General features: G+C 39.4%; 1 protein-coding gene across 1 annotated transcript; it reads left to right on the plus strand.

Moving 5' to 3' along the window:
• Positions 1–308: 308 nt before the first annotated feature.
• dnmt1 (DNA (cytosine-5-)-methyltransferase 1) lies at positions 309–16,408 on the plus strand. The gene is made up of 34 exons (XM_048191152.1): positions 309–510; positions 1,151–1,193; positions 3,524–3,631; positions 3,721–3,958; positions 4,083–4,155; positions 4,331–4,415; positions 4,501–4,538; positions 4,629–4,683; positions 4,767–4,850; positions 5,033–5,142; positions 5,225–5,343; positions 5,446–5,538; positions 5,641–5,792; positions 5,877–6,064; positions 7,847–8,030; positions 9,120–9,217; positions 9,565–9,718; positions 9,795–9,910; positions 10,015–10,213; positions 10,291–10,424; positions 10,510–10,689; positions 10,785–11,009; positions 11,713–11,905; positions 12,355–12,445; positions 12,967–13,098; positions 13,178–13,460; positions 13,556–13,697; positions 13,908–14,074; positions 14,157–14,334; positions 14,647–14,842; positions 14,954–15,117; positions 15,709–15,825; positions 15,910–16,000; positions 16,086–16,408. The coding sequence occupies exons 1-34, from the start codon at positions 464–466 to the stop codon at positions 16,121–16,123; spliced, it is 4,515 nt and encodes a 1,504-aa protein (XP_048047109.1). The 5' UTR covers positions 309–463; the 3' UTR covers positions 16,124–16,408.
• The last annotated feature ends 1,638 nt before the right edge of the window (positions 16,409–18,046 follow it).

The following is an 18,046-nucleotide window of genomic DNA, read 5'->3' on the forward strand; positions in this document are numbered from 1 at the left end:
AATTTGCACCCCTGAGGCAAGTCAAAATGTGGTACGTCCTATATATGGGTCGAGTGTTCTGAAGCCGTGGAAGGGGTGCACATTAAAACAATCCTTGAAAACAACATACGACTTGCTATTTCTTCACTTTTAAACGGCATATTCCATAATACTAATCAGCTTTTCATATGCTCACAAGAATATATCTGAATCACTGAAAAACAAAACAGAAGCGCACAACTTATTTGACACCTCAGCCTCCCGCGCTTTGAATTAGTGGTAGCGTCCAACTCGCGTTTCCGCGCGAAAAAGCGGCCCGCGCGTATTTCCCAGCTGCTGCTAGCGACAATTCATAAAGCCGTTGAGCCCCTCTAGCGCGCGCTGCTGTTGGCACTGTCAGATTTTATTAACCGCTTTTATCTGTGTTTGTTTTAAATCGTGTTTTTTTAAATAGTGATTTTCTTTGCTCAAACTCGAACTTGAAATGCCTACCAGGACCTCATTGTCTCTGCCAGAGGATGTCAAGGAACGGTACGGTGCTGTTTGTTCAAACCAATTGTAACGATAGACTGAATGTGATAGTTTGCTCGTTCGCGCGCTTTGCTCGCGACTCGTTACACATCGATCACGTCACGATAGCCGCCGTTTGAAGATTTAAAAGCGTAACGGTTTGTTTTCTTACTCTAGTTAGCATTTAGCCGTGCTACAAATGCTCTGTGCCTGCCGTCAGCTCGCGTTTAGTGGCTAAAACAGGCGGCGGCTGGTTGTTTTGACGCGATTTGACTCGCAGGTGTCAGTCTGTCTGCATTTGGCGCCAAATACACATGTGTCCGAGGGAAGCCCTGCCCGCCTCCTGTCTCCCTCGACTCAATCACTGCAAGTCAATAGACCCATTCCTGCTGGATTCAGCTGCGTTTCGTGTAGTTTACTCGCCTTAGTATCATTTGAAGTGGTGTTACTGACAAAATGAGCACCGTCTCTGATTGTTTACTTGAGTCATCCCATGTGTTGAGGTGAACGCATATCAGCTGGTAGTAAAACCGCAGCGTTAAGACTATATAAATATGAACGATTACAATGTTAAATGTGTGTGGCATCATGTTGTTGTGTGTCAAAGTGGGTGGAGATCTGTGGCGCGATGTTAATCAGATGTTTACCTTCATGTTCCCAGGCTTCAGGTGCTGGATGAAGGTGGAGACAGTTTGTCAGATGAGGTGAGGGTTTTTCATTGCAGCCTTCTGAAGTGTTGTCAAATCAAAAGGTTATTACATGGATATCTATATCTATCCCGTCAATTTCTCAAGGAAGAAAGTCTATAAGGGGAACCCTGTCATTTGGTTCATTACTCTTTAAAAAATAAAAAAAATAAAATAAAGTAATAAAGTACTAGGTACATCTTCAACAGTGTCATTGGGTTACTGTACTAATTGCTATTTTAGTATGTATTAATATTTCATTACTTATTACTATTTATTTCTAAATGTCATCATTCTCAACCTGTTGAACAATACAAGGATAAACATGAAACTTATCTTTCAAATAAATAAAATAACGTTGCATAAATTATTCTTAAACTGACAAGTATTTAAAGGAAGGTTATATTTAAAAACATTTAACATTAGATGTTAAATTTTGATAAATCCTATTTTATATAGTTTTGGTCTATATAGTCAAATCAAAGTGTATTCAGACACCTTGAACATTTCATTCATTAATAGTTTATACACTATAGTTTAAAAAATGGTAATGATATATGACAATCTCAGAGTTAAACTGTCAAAAAATAATCTTATGTCAGATAACACTTAAGCAAAACATGGTCAGGTCAGTGTCTGAATTTTTGGTTCAAAAGTTTTCAGTTTTACTGGTAGTCCACTGTATGAAGTTTTGGGTATAATATTTCACCGCTTACTTTATGTTGCTATCCTCACTTGCGTAATGAACTATAGTGTCGTCCTGCACCCACTAGTAAAAATATCAACAATGCCAATTTTTGGTTTGACTGTACATTAATGCAATTACATCAGTAATTAAGTTACAGAAATGAAGAATCTTTTTTTCAAGGGAAAAGTAATTGCATTAGAGTAATTGATTAGTAATGCATTAACCCAAAACTGATGACTATAAAATTAGAGGTTAAAATGAACTGATTTTGAATACAGACATTTAAATTACACAAGGCAGATTTTATTATAGTAATGTTATAATCAGTGTTGGGGGTAATGCATTACAAGTAACTTGAGTTATGTAATCTTCACATTTCCGGGTTTCTCAGAAGCAGAAGTCGTCATAGTTGGGTAAAATTCTGTAGCGGTGAATGAGAGAATACATTAAATATATTTGTTTCCATTTGCTCAAATAGCAAAAGGAAAAACTCCACAATAGTGTTTTTTACAACTTTCAAAAAGAGGAAAAAAATAGAGAGCGATTGATAACGGCAGTCAGAAGACAGAAAGATGTCATTTTTATGTCACTCCCATAGCCGCTGTTTCAGAAACGGCCTCACAGCAGCGTTAACTAGATGTTTGCAATTTGATGCAAAGGTAATATAATACTAAGTATAGTGTTATAAATGTACATAGTTTTTTTTTTTTTTTTTAAAGAAAATATCAAACTTTGCTGGATTTACAATATTGATGACTGTTAAAATGCTCAAAATGAATAAAAACAGTGAAATGCAATCTCAGAATTATGCAAGCCCAGATGAGATGGCAACGCAAAAGTAATGTAATGCATTACTTTTCATAAAAATTGAGTAACGCAATTGGTTACTTTTTAGGGAGTAATGCGTTACTTTTTAAAAATTACTTTCCCCAACATTGGTTATAAGTTTGACATGATTGTTTCTCGAATTCATATTTTAAAAATAAGTTTTAAAAACAACCTGTTCTTCAATATTTAATGTTTGAGAAATCCAGCATGAAAACAAGTTGACAAACAGTTTGAGAAAAACATAAATATGAAATATACTGTATATATTTAGAAAAATGCTCTCCTACAATTCATTTTTCTAGACTATCGAGCTATGAATGTAGGCCTTTTCTGAGGTACATGTAGAAGTAGTAGTAGTAAGTTTTATTTATATAGTGCCTTTCCAGAGCTCAAGGACGCTTGTTAATAGACAAAGCTTTTCGTCCTATAACTAGTAGTTAAGGGGTAGATGAGTTCACAAGCCTCTTGAACTGAGGTGCTCACACTGATCTATCAACGATGTTTGATTTGAACTTCATAAATTGACAATTTGAAAGCCAAGACTGTTTCATGTTGAAAGTCACAAAGCTTATTGCGATTTATTGAATTCGATGCGCACTAAAAATGTTTGCATTTGTTCAAAAAACAACTACTGAAAATGGCACAGACTAAAAAAAAAAAACACTTTTGGGGGGGGGGATTTAAGAATATATTGTTTCATCAAAATGAGAATTGAATAAAATGAGGCATTTATTTCTATCCCAGTCCTACATAAATGTTGTTAAGTGGACTTTGCAGAGTTTGTTTAACATTTCTGTAGCTTGATGGCACTTTTTCTTTTTTCCTTGTCTAGGAGTGTGTAAAAGAAAAGCTCAGGTTACTGCAGGAGTTCCTGCTCACCGATACTCAGGACCAGCTCAAAATCCTTGAGGACAAGTTAAAGAGCTCTGAGCTTTCCACTGTGCGTTTACTCTGCCCTTTCAGTTCTCCTGTCTAGAGTAGTCCTAGTTATGAGGACTTGAGCTCTAACCTGAGTGTCTTTCTGTTTAGGAGGTTTACACATCAGAGGTGAAGACCATACTGAAGAAAGCTTTGGGAGTTGTCAAGGTGGATGATGGTGTGGAGCAGAATGGACATTCAAACGGCTTCTCTGAAAACGGATCTCACAAAGATGATGGCGAGCAGGAGGGAGCCATGGATACTCAGGAGGATGGAGATGCTATAAAGTCTCCCAGCGCCCCGAAGGGAAGGGGTGGCCGCCGCAGTAAAGCAGACTCTGAGCCCAAGAGTGAGTTGCATGGATTTACAGCTGTTAATTGCCCTCCATATGTTACAACAGCTGTATCTCTACACTGTGTTCTAGATGCAGTGCTTAATGGTTTTTATTAAAGGCTCTTTTTCCTACCCCACAGAATCTCCAGCCAGTACCAGGGTTACACGCAACTCTGGGAAACAGCCAACCATCCTGTCAATGTTCTCTAGAGTGTAAGTCGACAATTTAATATCCGAGTGGTATTCTTTTGTGCAAATTGGGTTCTAATTTGTGGCCTGTGAAATGCCAGATTTGTGCTTGAGCAGTTAAAATAATAAACTTGAATTTGTAATAAGGTTTAGTCACTTCCATTTTATAAATGAGTGGTGTTGTACCCCCCTCCAACAGCCCAAAACGCAAGTCTGATGAGTTGAATGGAGAAGCCACAAATGGTGATGCAGAACTTAAGACTGAGGAAGATATTACAGAGGAGGTAAGACTGTTTCATGGCAAGTTAATGCCATTTTAATAAGTCCATGAAAGTAATATTTATAATAGCTGCTTTTCCTTTCGTCAAGGTCCGTGAAGAGAAACGCCTTAAAACAGAAGCTGAGAAGTAAGTTCCCTGTTGATGCAAATAACAAAGCAGCCGTTCTCCATATGTAACGCACATATGAGATTAATTCTTATCCCCTCTCTCTCTCAGGCCTGACACTGAGAATGCCACTAATGGCAAAATCAAGCCTGTGTCCACAGCCAAGGTGAGACTCCTCATTTCCTTCCTTTTTTGTGCTGCTGCTTGATTTTTAATGCACCAAATTAATCTCATTAATCTGCGTTTTAGACCCCTCCGCCGAAATGTGCCGACTGCAGACAGTATCTGGATGATTCAGACCTCAAGTTCTTCCAGGGAGATCCTGATGATGCTGTGAGCATTATTTTCACACTTGGAGCTGTTTGGATACTATCACAACTGCAGTTTCATCTTTAATTGGATGTTTAAAAAAAAAAAAAAAAAAACTTGAATGGTTCACATCTGTATCTCAAATTTAAAGTTGATATTTTAGTGTCTTTGCAACACTTTAAAATTGTGCATATTGTCATTGGTAGTTGGATGAACCAGAAATGTTGACCGATGAGCGTCTTTCCCTCTTTGATGCAAATGAGGATGGGTTTGAAAGCTATGAAGATCTGCCTCAGCACAAGATCACTAACTTCAGGTGATAAAGAGGGATGCATCAAACTGAACATTGCTCATGTTTATTTCCCCAATTATTTGACTGTGGTAATCCTTATTCACAGCGTGTATGACAAGCATGGGCACCTGTGTCCATTTGACTCTGGCCTCATTGAGAAAAACGTGGAACTTTACTTCAGTTGTGCCGTTAAGCCCATCTACGATGACAACCCATGCATGGATGGTATGTCCCAAGTTTCTTTACAACAAAGACATGGGTAAATTTATTTTGGAAATTTTAAGCTTGAGTGTAGATGGAAAAATTCATTCCAGTTGTCCTCTTCAGGTGGGGTTCCTGCTAAGAAGCTTGGTCCCATCAATGCTTGGTGGATCACTGGTTTTGATGGAGGAGAGAAAGCTTTAATTGGCTTCACAACAGGTAAATGTTTCATAAAGTAATTTCTAGTCAAATTTCACCATGCATTGTTGGATCCAACCAGTCTTTTTTTTTTTTCTTTTTCTTTTTTCCTCCCCTCCACAGCTTTTGCTGACTACATCCTAATGGACCCCAGTGAGGAATACTCGCTCATTTTTGCTCTGATGCAGGAGAAGATCTACATGAGCAAGATTGTGGTTGAGTTTCTCCAGAAGAACCAGGATGCCACATATGAAGATCTGCTTAACAAAATTGAGGTGAGCTGATTGAAATGTTGAAACTCTGTGTATGTCTCTTGTCCCATCAGAAGCAGTGCTGATGTGTTCATCTATGTCTTTTAGACTACTGTTCCACCTGCTGGGCTCAACTTCAACCGCTTCACTGAGGACACGCTGCTGCGTCATGCCCAGTTTGTGGTGGAGCAGGTGGAGAGCTATGATGAGGCTGGAGACTCAGATGAGCAGCCCATCATTGTCACTCCCTGTATGCGAGACTTGATCAAGCTGGCTGGTGTTACTTTGGGAAAGAGGTGAGTTTAGGAGATTGAAGGTTTTTTGGATGCTTCAGTAGCCACGTTTCCATTACAGATTTGTGCTAAACTTGCGCTATCTTCTAAATGTCGATTTAAAAAAAAAATTTAAAAAATAAAAACGTTGCGAAATGACTCCATTTCAATTAACCGATGTTATGCGACTAAAACTCTTGAGATTCATTTTCCTCTCGTGATAAGTCTTTTTCTAAAAGATACTTTCTGAGAGCTTTATTTGGAGCGTAATATTTGCCACGGCTTCTGGAAGCCTTTCTCCCTCATATACTTCCCTGGGTGTTTTCAAGTATTCTAGTGGATGCTTCCTAATTTCATTGGTCCTCCAGCCTGTCATCTGGAAACCCTTTTTTTTTTTTTTTAAATTCTATAAATGCATCGTGAGGAACGAGGAGTGAGAAAGCTTCCTGAGGAGCTATGAGCAAGTCTATGCACTTAGGTTAATACTATTAGTATTAGACGTCAAACTTCATCAACATAAGATCCCTCTATGCTCGAGCGCAGCTGATGCCTTAAACTGATGCTCAAGGGATCAAGAATATTACAATATACAAATAAGATTTCCTTTGATTACCCCGTCCTCGTTTTCTTTTCTTGCATCCTCCCGTTGCATCTCTGGGGTGAAGCTGAGGCGCGTGGAAAGAGATGCATAGATAAGAAAAGAACCCCGTCTCATGTTCTGTACAAACATTCCGCGCTGTCTTGTAAAAAATGATGACGTGACTGTATGTCAGGTGACCTGTAAATGTGAACTTCCATTGCAGTTTTGCAAAATATTTTTCGAATTGCCTGAAAAACCAACTCATGCAGGTGTAAACCTTTTTTTTCTTTTTTCTTTTCTCTCTGAGATATTCACATTGAGTGTAATTTCAATTTGAAGTTACATTTTGTGTAATTTGAAGGGTAATGGAAACATAACTAGTGTGATCTGAGTAATGGTTGACTGATATATTAGCCAAATGCTGATATCCAGAGAGCAAGGGCATGATTTTTACACTCTTTAAACCTGTTAAACTAGCCTGAAACTCTGCTCTTTAGATAAAACTAAAATGGCTCACATTTCATCCTGAAAAAAGGGTGGTGGATATCGGCGTATTTCTTAAGAACTGAATGAGCAGTTTAAGGATGTTTGCACCATTTGCATTTTTGGGTGAAGTATTCCTTGAGGCTACAGTAGACTCTAAACATTCAGTAGTTTGTTGGGATTCACTCGTGCTTGTTCCATGATCACCTCATGTTTCTAATGATCCTCTAACCTTCCCTAACGCAGCAGGCAGCTGTACTGGTATGTAAGATCTGATGTTTCTGCGGAGTGTGTGGCTTGGTTTTTCTCTGTTCCCATACGCTCAACTGTAATAGTCTGTGTTGGTGGTAAACTACTTTACTAGCTGAAAGGGGTGGGTGATGAGAACAAGAATATTTTCCATAGCGCTTTCCCCCCCCAACTAGCATGGCTCTGCATAACAGATGTTAATTTGTGCTCCCATTGTTTGAGTTTACAAGCTTCCCATTTGGAGAAACTAAGCCTCTGAAAGAACTGAATGTCCTTGTTCTGTAAAGACCAGAGCTGATCTGCACAGATGTTTGAAATAATAAATTTGCATCACCCAGTCTTAAACTGTCAATCCATTCAGTGAATTGTGACCTCCATATATATTACATGCATGGCTCTATTTTTGCTTGGCTGTTAGTGGCTTCTGTGAAATTTAAAATGTTGTGTGTTTGTTTCACATTGCTTTTTTTTTTTTTTTTTTTTTTTCCCCTCAGGAGAGCAGCCAGAAGGCAAGCCATTCGTCATCCCACCAAGATTGAGAAGGACAGCAAGGGGCCAACTAAGGCCACCACAACTAAACTGGTTTACCAGATCTTCGACACCTTTTTCTCAGATCAAATTGATCAGAACAATAAGGATGGAGGTGGTGTGAAGAGACATCGGTGTGGTGTCTGTGAGGTAGGTTGTCCAGAAATTGCCTTTTATTGCAAACAAATTAAGCCAGCAATGTCAATGGCTAGGTTTCCATTGAAAGTTGCAAATTGAACTTGCATGCAAATTTGGAATATTGCATGCAACAATAATAATCAAAGCAGCTTTTCCATACAGCGAGTCGAAGAGGGCAAAATCGTCACTTCCATTTTTCTTATTGGTATTTAGCATCAGTTTATCAGGAAATTTGTGGTAGAAACCACTGTATTAGTTTTTGTATATAACAAATGACTTGCGCCTCATGACGGCGTTTGTTTCATCTACACACTGTTATCTTGCATTCAGATGCTGGTATTTGCAAACGCAATTGTGAGGTGCTTCTGGGAGGCAATTTTATCAAACCACTTTAGTGACAGACTTTGCTCAGGCATTACAGAATGACCAACGGCATTTCAGATGCTGTGCAATGAGATCAGTCCGCTGGTTGGTCCAGTAATGCCGTGCCGTGGAAAAGTCATGTCTTTTTGATGCAAGGAATTTCTTCGGTAAAAGAGTTTCCATTAGGGATGGGCAATATATCGCATGCGATTCTCACGCGCATTTCGTCAGTAAAGCCGGTTCCCTGATTACCGCTAAATCGCCATCACCTGCTTTCAAATGGTGCGCCATTTAACAGACAGAGCCGTAGTTCACTGATAAGCCACGCAAATATCGCGTTCATTATCGAAGGCGATTCATCTGCGATATGAACGTGATATTGCGTGGCTTGTCAGTGAACTACGGCTCTGTCTGTTAAATGGCGCTCCATTTGAAAGCAGGTGATGGCGATTTAGCGGTAATCAGGGAACCGGCTTTACTGACGAAATGCGTGTGAGAATCGCATGCGATATATTGCCCATTCCTTGTTTCCATCGTAGTTTGTGCATGTTCGTATAGCATAAATTTATCTGACTCAGTTGAGCGCCTACGTTTTATGCACACTTTTAGAATTTATGCGCATCTTGCTGTTTCTGTACGCCTTTTTTTGTTTTAAACGCGACATCCCAAAATGCACATAAATTGGTGGATGGAAATGTCAAATGAGAAGACTGGTATCATCTCATTTGTATCTTTCAGGTGTGTCAAGCGCCAGATTGTGGCAAGTGTTCGGCATGTAAGGATATGATCAAGTTTGGCGGCAGTGGCAGAAGTAAACAGGCCTGTCAGAAGAGGAGGTATGCTTGCTCTGGGCAGTCTTCATACTTGTGTAATCATTCTGCTTGGCAGAAGTGTAGTATTGTTTCCATGTGATGTGAAATAAGACTAACATCAGTTGCTGGTTAGAGTTCCTGTCTTTGCTACTCTTTCTAGATGTGTAATGCTTCTGTACATTTTGTTCCAGATCTGTGGTCAGTGTCTGACTAAAGCAAGAGTCTGCTCATTATTAGCATTAGTGTCTTACAAAATGAGAATGGCGTAACCTTTTTAGGAAGCTCTTTATTTCCTGACAGTTTATCCAGCTCTATGGCTTTGGATTTGTTTGCCAAGTTGAAGCTAAATGGGTGTCTTTTCTCTTGTCCAGATGTCCCAACCTGGCAGTGAAAGAAGCTGAGGATGATGAGAATATGGATGAGGAGGAAGTGTTGCCACTTCTTAAAGAGACAAAGAAAATGTCTCAGGCCAAGAAAAAGAAACAGACCAAGAATAAGATCAGCTGGGTGGGAGAGCCCATTAAGGTATGTGAATTTTCACTTGCAGTGAGAGCCTGGATGTCCCTTTCCAGGACTTAAAGTATTGATCTTTTCCTTTCAGACTGTGGGAAGGAAAGAATACTACATGAAAGTGCGTGTGGAGAATGAAGTGGTGGAAGTGGGAGATTGCGTGTCTGTCAGCCCTGATGACCCATCACACCCCCTCTACTTGGCCAGGTAAACTTTATCGAAGCAAACTTTGCGAGGAGGTTAAACCAAATGGACCTTTTATTGGCACCATTTTTATTGCCTTAAGCCAGCTGTTTTCTTTTTGATTGTAGGATTACGGCATTGTGGGAGGATGGTGAGAAGATGTTTCACGCCCACTGGTTCTGCCGTGGCACCGATACTGTGCTTGGAGAGTCATCTGACCCTCTTGAGCTCTTCCTTGTGGATGAGTGTGAAGACATGCAGCTTAGTTTTGTCAGTGGCAAGGTCAACGTCCTCTACAAGGCTCCATCTGAAAACTGGTTCATGGAGGTACAGATGCTGTATTTTGAGCTACATTTGTGTCTGTAATGAGCTGGGCAGAGGTTTTAATGTTTGCTTGCCTTCAGGGTGGAATGATTGATGACATCAAAGTCATTGAAGATGATGGCAAAAGCTTCTTTTATCAGCTCTGGTATGAAGGTGATTTTGCTCGCTTTGAAACACCTCCCAACGTCACCCCATCAGAGGACTGCAAGTATAAGTGAGTACTGCTTTTGAACCTCTTTTCTTCCTTTTGGCTTGTTTTTGTTTATTTACATGCACTTTAAATGCATGTTTTGTGGCAGGTTCTGTGCCAGCTGCACCAGGATTAAGGAACGAGAGGCTCAGGATGTTCCTCATGCCTATGAGCCCCTGGAGGATGAGGAGAGTGACTCTAAAGTCTTCTATGGGTTGGCAGGCCTGAAGGGGGAGCAGTACAAAGTAGGAGACAGTATCTATCTACCCCCTGAGGCCTTTAATTTTGCGTAAGATTTTTAATTTTTTTTTTTTTTTTTTTTTTTTTTTTTTTTAAATGTGTATTGAGGTTGAAAGGAGTGTAATTAAATGTTTTCTTTCTCAGGGTGAAGGCTGCAAGCCCAGTGAAGCGTTCTCACAGAAAGGATGACGTTGATGAGGATCTTTACCCAGAATACTACAGGAAGTCCTCTGATTATATAAAGGGCTCAAACCTGGATGCTCCAGAGCCCTTCCGCATTGGCCGCATCAAAGAAATCTTTTGCAGCAAGCGCAGCAATGGAAAGCCAGACACAACCGAGATCAAACTGCGCCTCTATAAGTTCTACAGGTGACACATTTTCATCCTCTAGCATAGAGCTGCACGATTAATCGTTCAAAGATCGCAATCTCGACTCAAACACCCATGCAGTCTCATCCATAGATGACAATGATTCGCCTGTATTAGACCTTTTGACAAAATCACACCAGAACATTCTTCTGAACATCATAGTACTGTTGTCTGTTACAAATATTCAAATTATCACAGAAGTCCTGGGATATGTTTATACTTCAGATAGAAACTGTCTACGATAGTGATCAAAATGGAGCAAATCACATGGGGCGCTTCAAATAATGGTCAAATAATGGACACTGTGGCAACAAGTGACTATACCATTAGTCTATACTATAATATTAATAGACTATTCAAGAGACTTGTTCAAACTCTGATTCATGCAGTAATGAAAAGTGAAGTATTGAGTGATTCATTGAATCATTCATTTAAACTGATTTTTTTTCTCTTTTTCTTTTTTTCTTTAAATTCAAGTTAAACATTTTTAAATAGACTGCAGCAATTAACATTTTGTCAACCTCTAGTAAATGTTATTTAGTTTGTCTGCTCAATTGTTAGAATCATCTCAATTTAACCAAAATTGTGCAGCTCTACTATAGCATGTTAACCACTGGATCTGAAAGTTGTACTTCAAGAAACAATTTCCTTACAGTTTCCACTAATGTTGTACACCAAACTGACCTTTTTGATTTAATTTCAGGCCTGAAAACACTCATAAAGGACCAAAGGGTGCCTACCACTCTGACATAAATGAGCTCTACTGGAGTGATGAAGAGGTAACCGTGAACATGGCAGAGGTGCTGGGCCGCTGTCGTGTGGAGTATGCAGAGGATCTTGTGGAAAATGTGCAGGACTATTCAAGCGGAGGACCTGATCGCTTTTATTTCCGAGAGGTAAGGATGAGGGATGAGTGTTAAAGAGCAAATTTGTGGTATTATTAGTGGGTCAACACCATGAAACGCTTGGTTATGGGGAACAATTCTCACGTTTAACTTGTTGCTTATTAGCTTGCATATTGGCTGTTTATTATTACTTGTAAAGCACACTTTAATGCCTTTATTCTGCATGACCTTATTCTACATCCCTAAAATCCTACTCCATATCTATACTTAAACGCTACAACAACCACCTTACTAACTACTAAGCAGTAAGTTAAGAGTTTGAGACAAGTCGTAGTTAATGGTGAGTATGTTCCCCTTACCAACATGTTCATTTTCAATGAAGTAAATTTGTGACAAATGGAGTTTGAATCACCACTTGGTGTTTCTGTTGTTTGACAGTAGTGTGTGGTTGTTTTTTTTTTTTTTTTTTTTTTTTTTTTTTTTTTTTTTTTCTCCTTTAGGCTTATAATGCCAGGAGTAAGAGCTTTGAGGATCCTCCGAATCATGCCCGATCAGCCACGCATAAGGGCAAAGGGAAAGGAAAGGGGAAAGGTAACTTTGAGTGTAAAATCCCATTCACACCAAGGACGATAACTATGAGTTATAAGTTAAGAATCCTTCTAATTTAAGAGTAGCGCTGTCCACACCATGACAATGGCACAGAGGGATGACATCATTGGAATCGCTTTCAAAAGTTGTTTTTTTTTTTTTTTTTTTTTTTTCCCTTCAGCTAATGAACTATAAGAACAGAAAGACTATCTCTATCCATCCTGTTTTAAAGAGTTTGAGCATTTGAGGTGGCAGATGACATAACTGCAGCATGTCCTTAAAATAAACTGACAGATATTGGTGTGGATGCTAATACAGTTACTACAGCTATCGTTCTTGGTGAGAACAGGCCTTAACTTTGAGAAGTCTTGGAATCCTTGAAACTTGTTCTAGTTATCCTCTTGTTTCATTGGTTAGAAATTGGCCATCAAGAATGCAATTTTGTTTTAAAATCCCCAAGGAAATCATAACTGCCTGGGGGAAAAGTTACAGCCAAATTGATTGTGCATCATGGTTGTCTGCAGGTAAAGGGAAAGGTAAATCAGCCTCACAGGAATCGCCGGATCAGGAGCCACAAGAGCCGACAGTCCCCAAACTGCGTACACTGGATGTGTTTTCTGGCTGTGGTGGTCTGTCTGAGGGTTTCCATCAAGCAGGTTGGGCTTCTATGCAAAACCCGTTTAGGGAACTGTTGTATTTATATGTATCTTACATTGATCCTTTCCCAAATACCAGGTATCTCGGAGACTCATTGGGCCATAGAGATGTGGGATCCTGCCGCTCAGGCCTTCAGGTTGAACAATCCAGGCACCACAGTTTTCACAGAAGATTGCAATGTCCTTTTGAAACTGGTGATGTCTGGAGAGAAGACCAACTCTCTTGGACAGAAGCTGCCACAAAAGGGTGATGTGGAGATGCTCTGTGGTGGGCCGCCCTGCCAAGGTTTCAGTGGAATGAACCGCTTCAATTCACGCACATACTCAAAGTTCAAGAACTCTCTGGTTGTCTCTTATCTGAGGTCAGCACAATGAGTCTCACTGTAAAATGATGCTTTGCATATTTGGACACATGCAGCAGCTGAATTTTAACAATTTGTGTGTATCATTCTTTCAGTTACTGTGACTACTACAGACCCAAGTTCTTCCTGCTGGAGAATGTGAGGAACTTTGTGTCATTCAAGCGCTCCATGGTCCTGAAACTGACACTGCGCTGTCTGGTGCGCATGGGATACCAGTGTACCTTTGGTGTGCTACAGGCAAGTTGTTTTTGTTTGTATTAAATTCTTAACCTATTATAAGAGTGCTATTTTGATGTCAACATGGTATCCCCTTTTTTCCCCCACTTTGCCCCCTCATCTGACTGTAAATTTAATTTTAAAGTTCTTTAGGGTGAAAACGCCTAAGCAAAGGATTATTGGCTGCACATTTAAACTTAAATGCCTCAATATCTCTTAATTCTTCTGCAGGCTGGGCAGTATGGGGTGGCCCAGACCCGACGCAGGGCGATCATCCTCGCTGCAGCCCCGGGTGAAAAGCTGCCCCGTTACCCTGAACCCCTGCATGTGTTTGCCCCACGCGCATGTTCTCTTAGTGTGGTGGTTGACGAAAAGAAATTTGTCAGCAATGTGACTCGGTATGCATTTGTGAACACTAGTGGTTGTGTAACTTTTGTAAATTCTCCAGTTTTCTGTAATAATCTTACACTTGTACTCCAGTGGAAATGGGGGCGTTTATCGCACCATCACAGTGCGGGACACAATGTCCGACCTCCCTGAGATCCGTAACGGAGCTGCAGCTCTGGAGATCTCCTACAATGGTGAGCCGCAGTCCTGGTTCCAGAGACACATTCGTGGATCTCAGTACCAGCCCATCCTCAGGGACCACATCTGTAAGGTCAGTCCCTCTCCGGTGCTGTCGGCATGGACTTGTTTTTTGACACTTAGAAAATAGTAAAGAAAGATTACATGTACAACGTAGTTTAAAACCACTGATGTGTCAAATGCAAAATTAAGTAACAAATTAATGAACTTGAACCAAAACTGCAGTTGTAGAGAAACTTTCTGTCCGGTATTTAAGTTGAGGGTTAGATACTAGAAGAGCTCACTTCAGTCTTATCTCTTGCAAGACCTAATTTAGCACGTATTCAGAAGGCACTATAGTTTAAACCAAAAGCTGAGCAGGTTAATAATTGGATTTGTGTTTTAGGACATGAGCGCCTTGGTCGCGGCCCGCATGCGCCACATTCCTTTGGCTCCTGGTTCTGACTGGAGGGATCTGCCTAATATTGAGGTGCGGCTGCGGGACGGCACCACCACAAAAAAGCTTCGCTACTCCCACTCCGACAAAAAGAATGGCCGAAGTGGCACCGGTGCTTTAAGAGGAGTGTGTTCATGTGCTGAGGGTCTGTAATTCAATTCATGTTGTTGTTTTTTTTTCTTTCTTTTTTTTTTTTTTTTTTTTTCTTTCAATGAATAGAAGTCCTGACTTACCAGTTACTGTCTTGTTGCAATAGGAAAGCCATGTGACCCTGCAGACAGGCAGTTCAACACATTGATTCCCTGGTGTCTGCCTCACACGGGTAACCGCCACAATCACTGGGCTGGTCTGTACGGTCGCCTGGAATGGGACGGATTCTTCAGCACTACGGTGACCAATCCTGAGCCTATGGGAAAACAGGTATTGCCTTCAAATGCTAACCTGTCATGACATTTAGCATAAAGAGACTTGATTTTAATAAAACATGAACCAAAAAAATAACTTGCTGACCCTAAACTTTTGAACTGTGGTTTGCAATTATTTTAATATTTTTGATCAATTTCATGCATCCTTTCTGAAATAAAGTGACATTTTAGGTTTAAATCTATTTAAAAGTTTCTTTATAAGTTTAAAATAAGTTTTAAGAATCTTAAAACATAAAACGATTTCCACGTGTTAAACAGCACAACTGCTTTCAACATTGATAATGAGAAATGTTTCTTGAGCATCAAATCATCATATTAGAATGATTTCTGAAGGATCATATGACACTGAAGACTGGAGTAATGAACAAGTCAAAGCATTACAATTTTCAGCATTATTTTTAAAATCACTATTAAAACCACTATTAGACATTTGACAGTTTGTGGTTTTTCTCAAGGTTGCATTTAATTGAACAGCTGAGTTCACAGGCTGACTTTCCCCATTAAATACAAAGTTCTGCCCTGTTGCGGTGGCCCTGTTTTAAGATGTGTGTGTGTGGTTTTTTTTTTTTTTTTTATTTTTTCCCAGGGACGTGTCCTCCACCCTGAGCAGCACCGTGTGGTGAGTGTCAGGGAATGTGCGCGCTCCCAGGGCTTCCCAGACACCTATCGCTTCTTCGGCAACATCCTAGACAAACACAGACAGGTATTATCCCTGTGCTAAAGATTTCTCATCTTGTGAAAAGTATAAATTAAAATGAACACTGATCAATGTCCTTGTATTTCTCAGGTTGGTAATGCTGTGCCTCCACCCCTCTCCAAAGCCATTGGCTTAGAAATCAAGAAGTGTGTGCAGGAGAGGATGAGGGAGAATGCTACAGGTGTTTTTTTATTTTATATTTTAATTAGGTTTTTCAGTCACTATGACGGTTTAATCTCTTGTTCAACACCCTCTCTTTCTCTCAGAGCCAGTAAAGCAGGAGAAGATGGAGGTTTGCGACTAAAGCCATCTCTTCATAAAACTGCAGCACATTTGCATCGTGTTTGGGAGTGTGTGTGATGCATCAGCCCATTAAACTCATTCCATTTTGCATAAGCTGGTCTGGAGCCCGGCCGCTTCAGTGGCATTTCTATGGACAGTCTGTGCAGTGCCATTATGTGATGTTTTATCAATTTCTAAATGTGGTTTTAACCGTGTATTTGCAATTATCCACTCTGAGACAGTGGTATAAATTCTATGTAGTTTTTATATGTTGTAATATTTCAAATAAAGCTCTTATTCAATGGTTTCATTGTTTTAAAATGTGTTTTTCTTTTTCAAGTCTAATAAATGGTCCCAAGGGGAATGTGTCTTTTCAAATTACAGCATAGGCTGGGCTTGGTTATGAAATTGGACATCAAGATGCCATCTATTTTGGGGCGTGATGTCAAAGCTCACTATAAATGAAGTTAAACTTGCAATGGAAAAAAAAAAAGTGAGAAAGTAGCCAGTTTTTGCTTATTTCAATAGGTTCTTCAGTTACAAATAATCGTGATTTGAAGTAATAAGTTAGGGTTAAGTTTGTTTTTTGTTTTGTTTTTTTTGTTTTTTAAACTGGGTATGTTTCCTAGTTCACTGGTCTAAATGCCATTGAAATCTCGCTTATGAGTTTAGAAACAAGGACGATACATTTTGTAACCTCAATAAAAATACAACAATAAATATGATGCCTAAAATCTCTTAATTGACCCACAAAAACTGAAAAACAGTAAATCTTAACCATTGCAAATCAAAAAAACAATGAAGGCAATATAACAAAATTATGACTTAAAATATTAAACATTACAAAAGTTTATCTTTTATTTTCACCAGTAGTTGCGTTTAAATGTTTTGTTTATTGGAGGGGGTGAATTTACAATCCCTCTTGTATTATATAATGAATTGAAAATTGTAGTTCTCTAAAAACGGATCTATTCTGGTATTAAAGTAACGTCTGTATTTGGTATCTGAGAGGTGACTGAAGCCGCCTTTCCCCTGTATCAAACATTCATAGGATTGTCGCATTTCGCCCCTTCGCAGTCGCACGGAAATTGGTCGTGAAGCATCCGATAATGATAAAATGAATGATTTTAATCGATGAATGCATATATGAATACATTCACAAAAAACAATGACCCTCAATACATCTAAAATAAAAACATAGCAGATTTTGAGCCAAACAACATGATTTAATAATTCTAATATTATTTCTGCCATAATTATTAAAGGGTTTGTTCACCCAAAAATGGGTCTGAAATCATCTTCAGAACACAAATTAAGATATTTTTGTTGAAATCCGATGGCTCAGTGAGGCCTTCATAGGGAGCAATGACATTTCCTCTCTCAAGATCCATTAATGTACTAAAAACATATTTAAATCAGTTCATGTAAGTACAGTGGTTCAATATTAATATTATAAAGCGACGAGAATATTTTTCTGAATCTTCCTGAAGCAGAAAACACTGCTTCAGGAAGATTCGGAGCGTTATGAATCTTTTGTGTCGAATCTGCTGTTCGGAGCGCCAAAGTCACGTGATTTCAGCCGTTGGCTATTTGACACACGATCTGAATCATGATTCGATACACTGATTCGTTTTATGCTCCGATGCTTCCTGAAGCAGTGTTTTGAAATCGACCATCACTAAATAAGTCGTTATTGTTTTTTTGGCGCTCCAAAAATATTCTTGTCTCTTTATAATATTATTATTGAACCACTGTACTCACATGAACTGATTTAAATATGTTTTTAGTACATTAATGGATCTTGAGAGAGGAAATGACATTGCTCCCTATGGAGGCCTCACTGAGCCATCGGATTTCAACAAAAATATCTTAATTTGTGTTCTGAAGATGATCGAAGGTCTTACTGGTGTGGAACGGCATGAGGGTAAGTAATAAATGACATTAT

The sequence above is a fragment of the Megalobrama amblycephala genome, linkage group LG1 (genome assembly GCF_018812025.1).
Source record: "Megalobrama amblycephala isolate DHTTF-2021 linkage group LG1, ASM1881202v1, whole genome shotgun sequence".
Classification (NCBI taxonomy): domain Eukaryota; kingdom Metazoa; phylum Chordata; class Actinopteri; order Cypriniformes; family Xenocyprididae; genus Megalobrama; species Megalobrama amblycephala.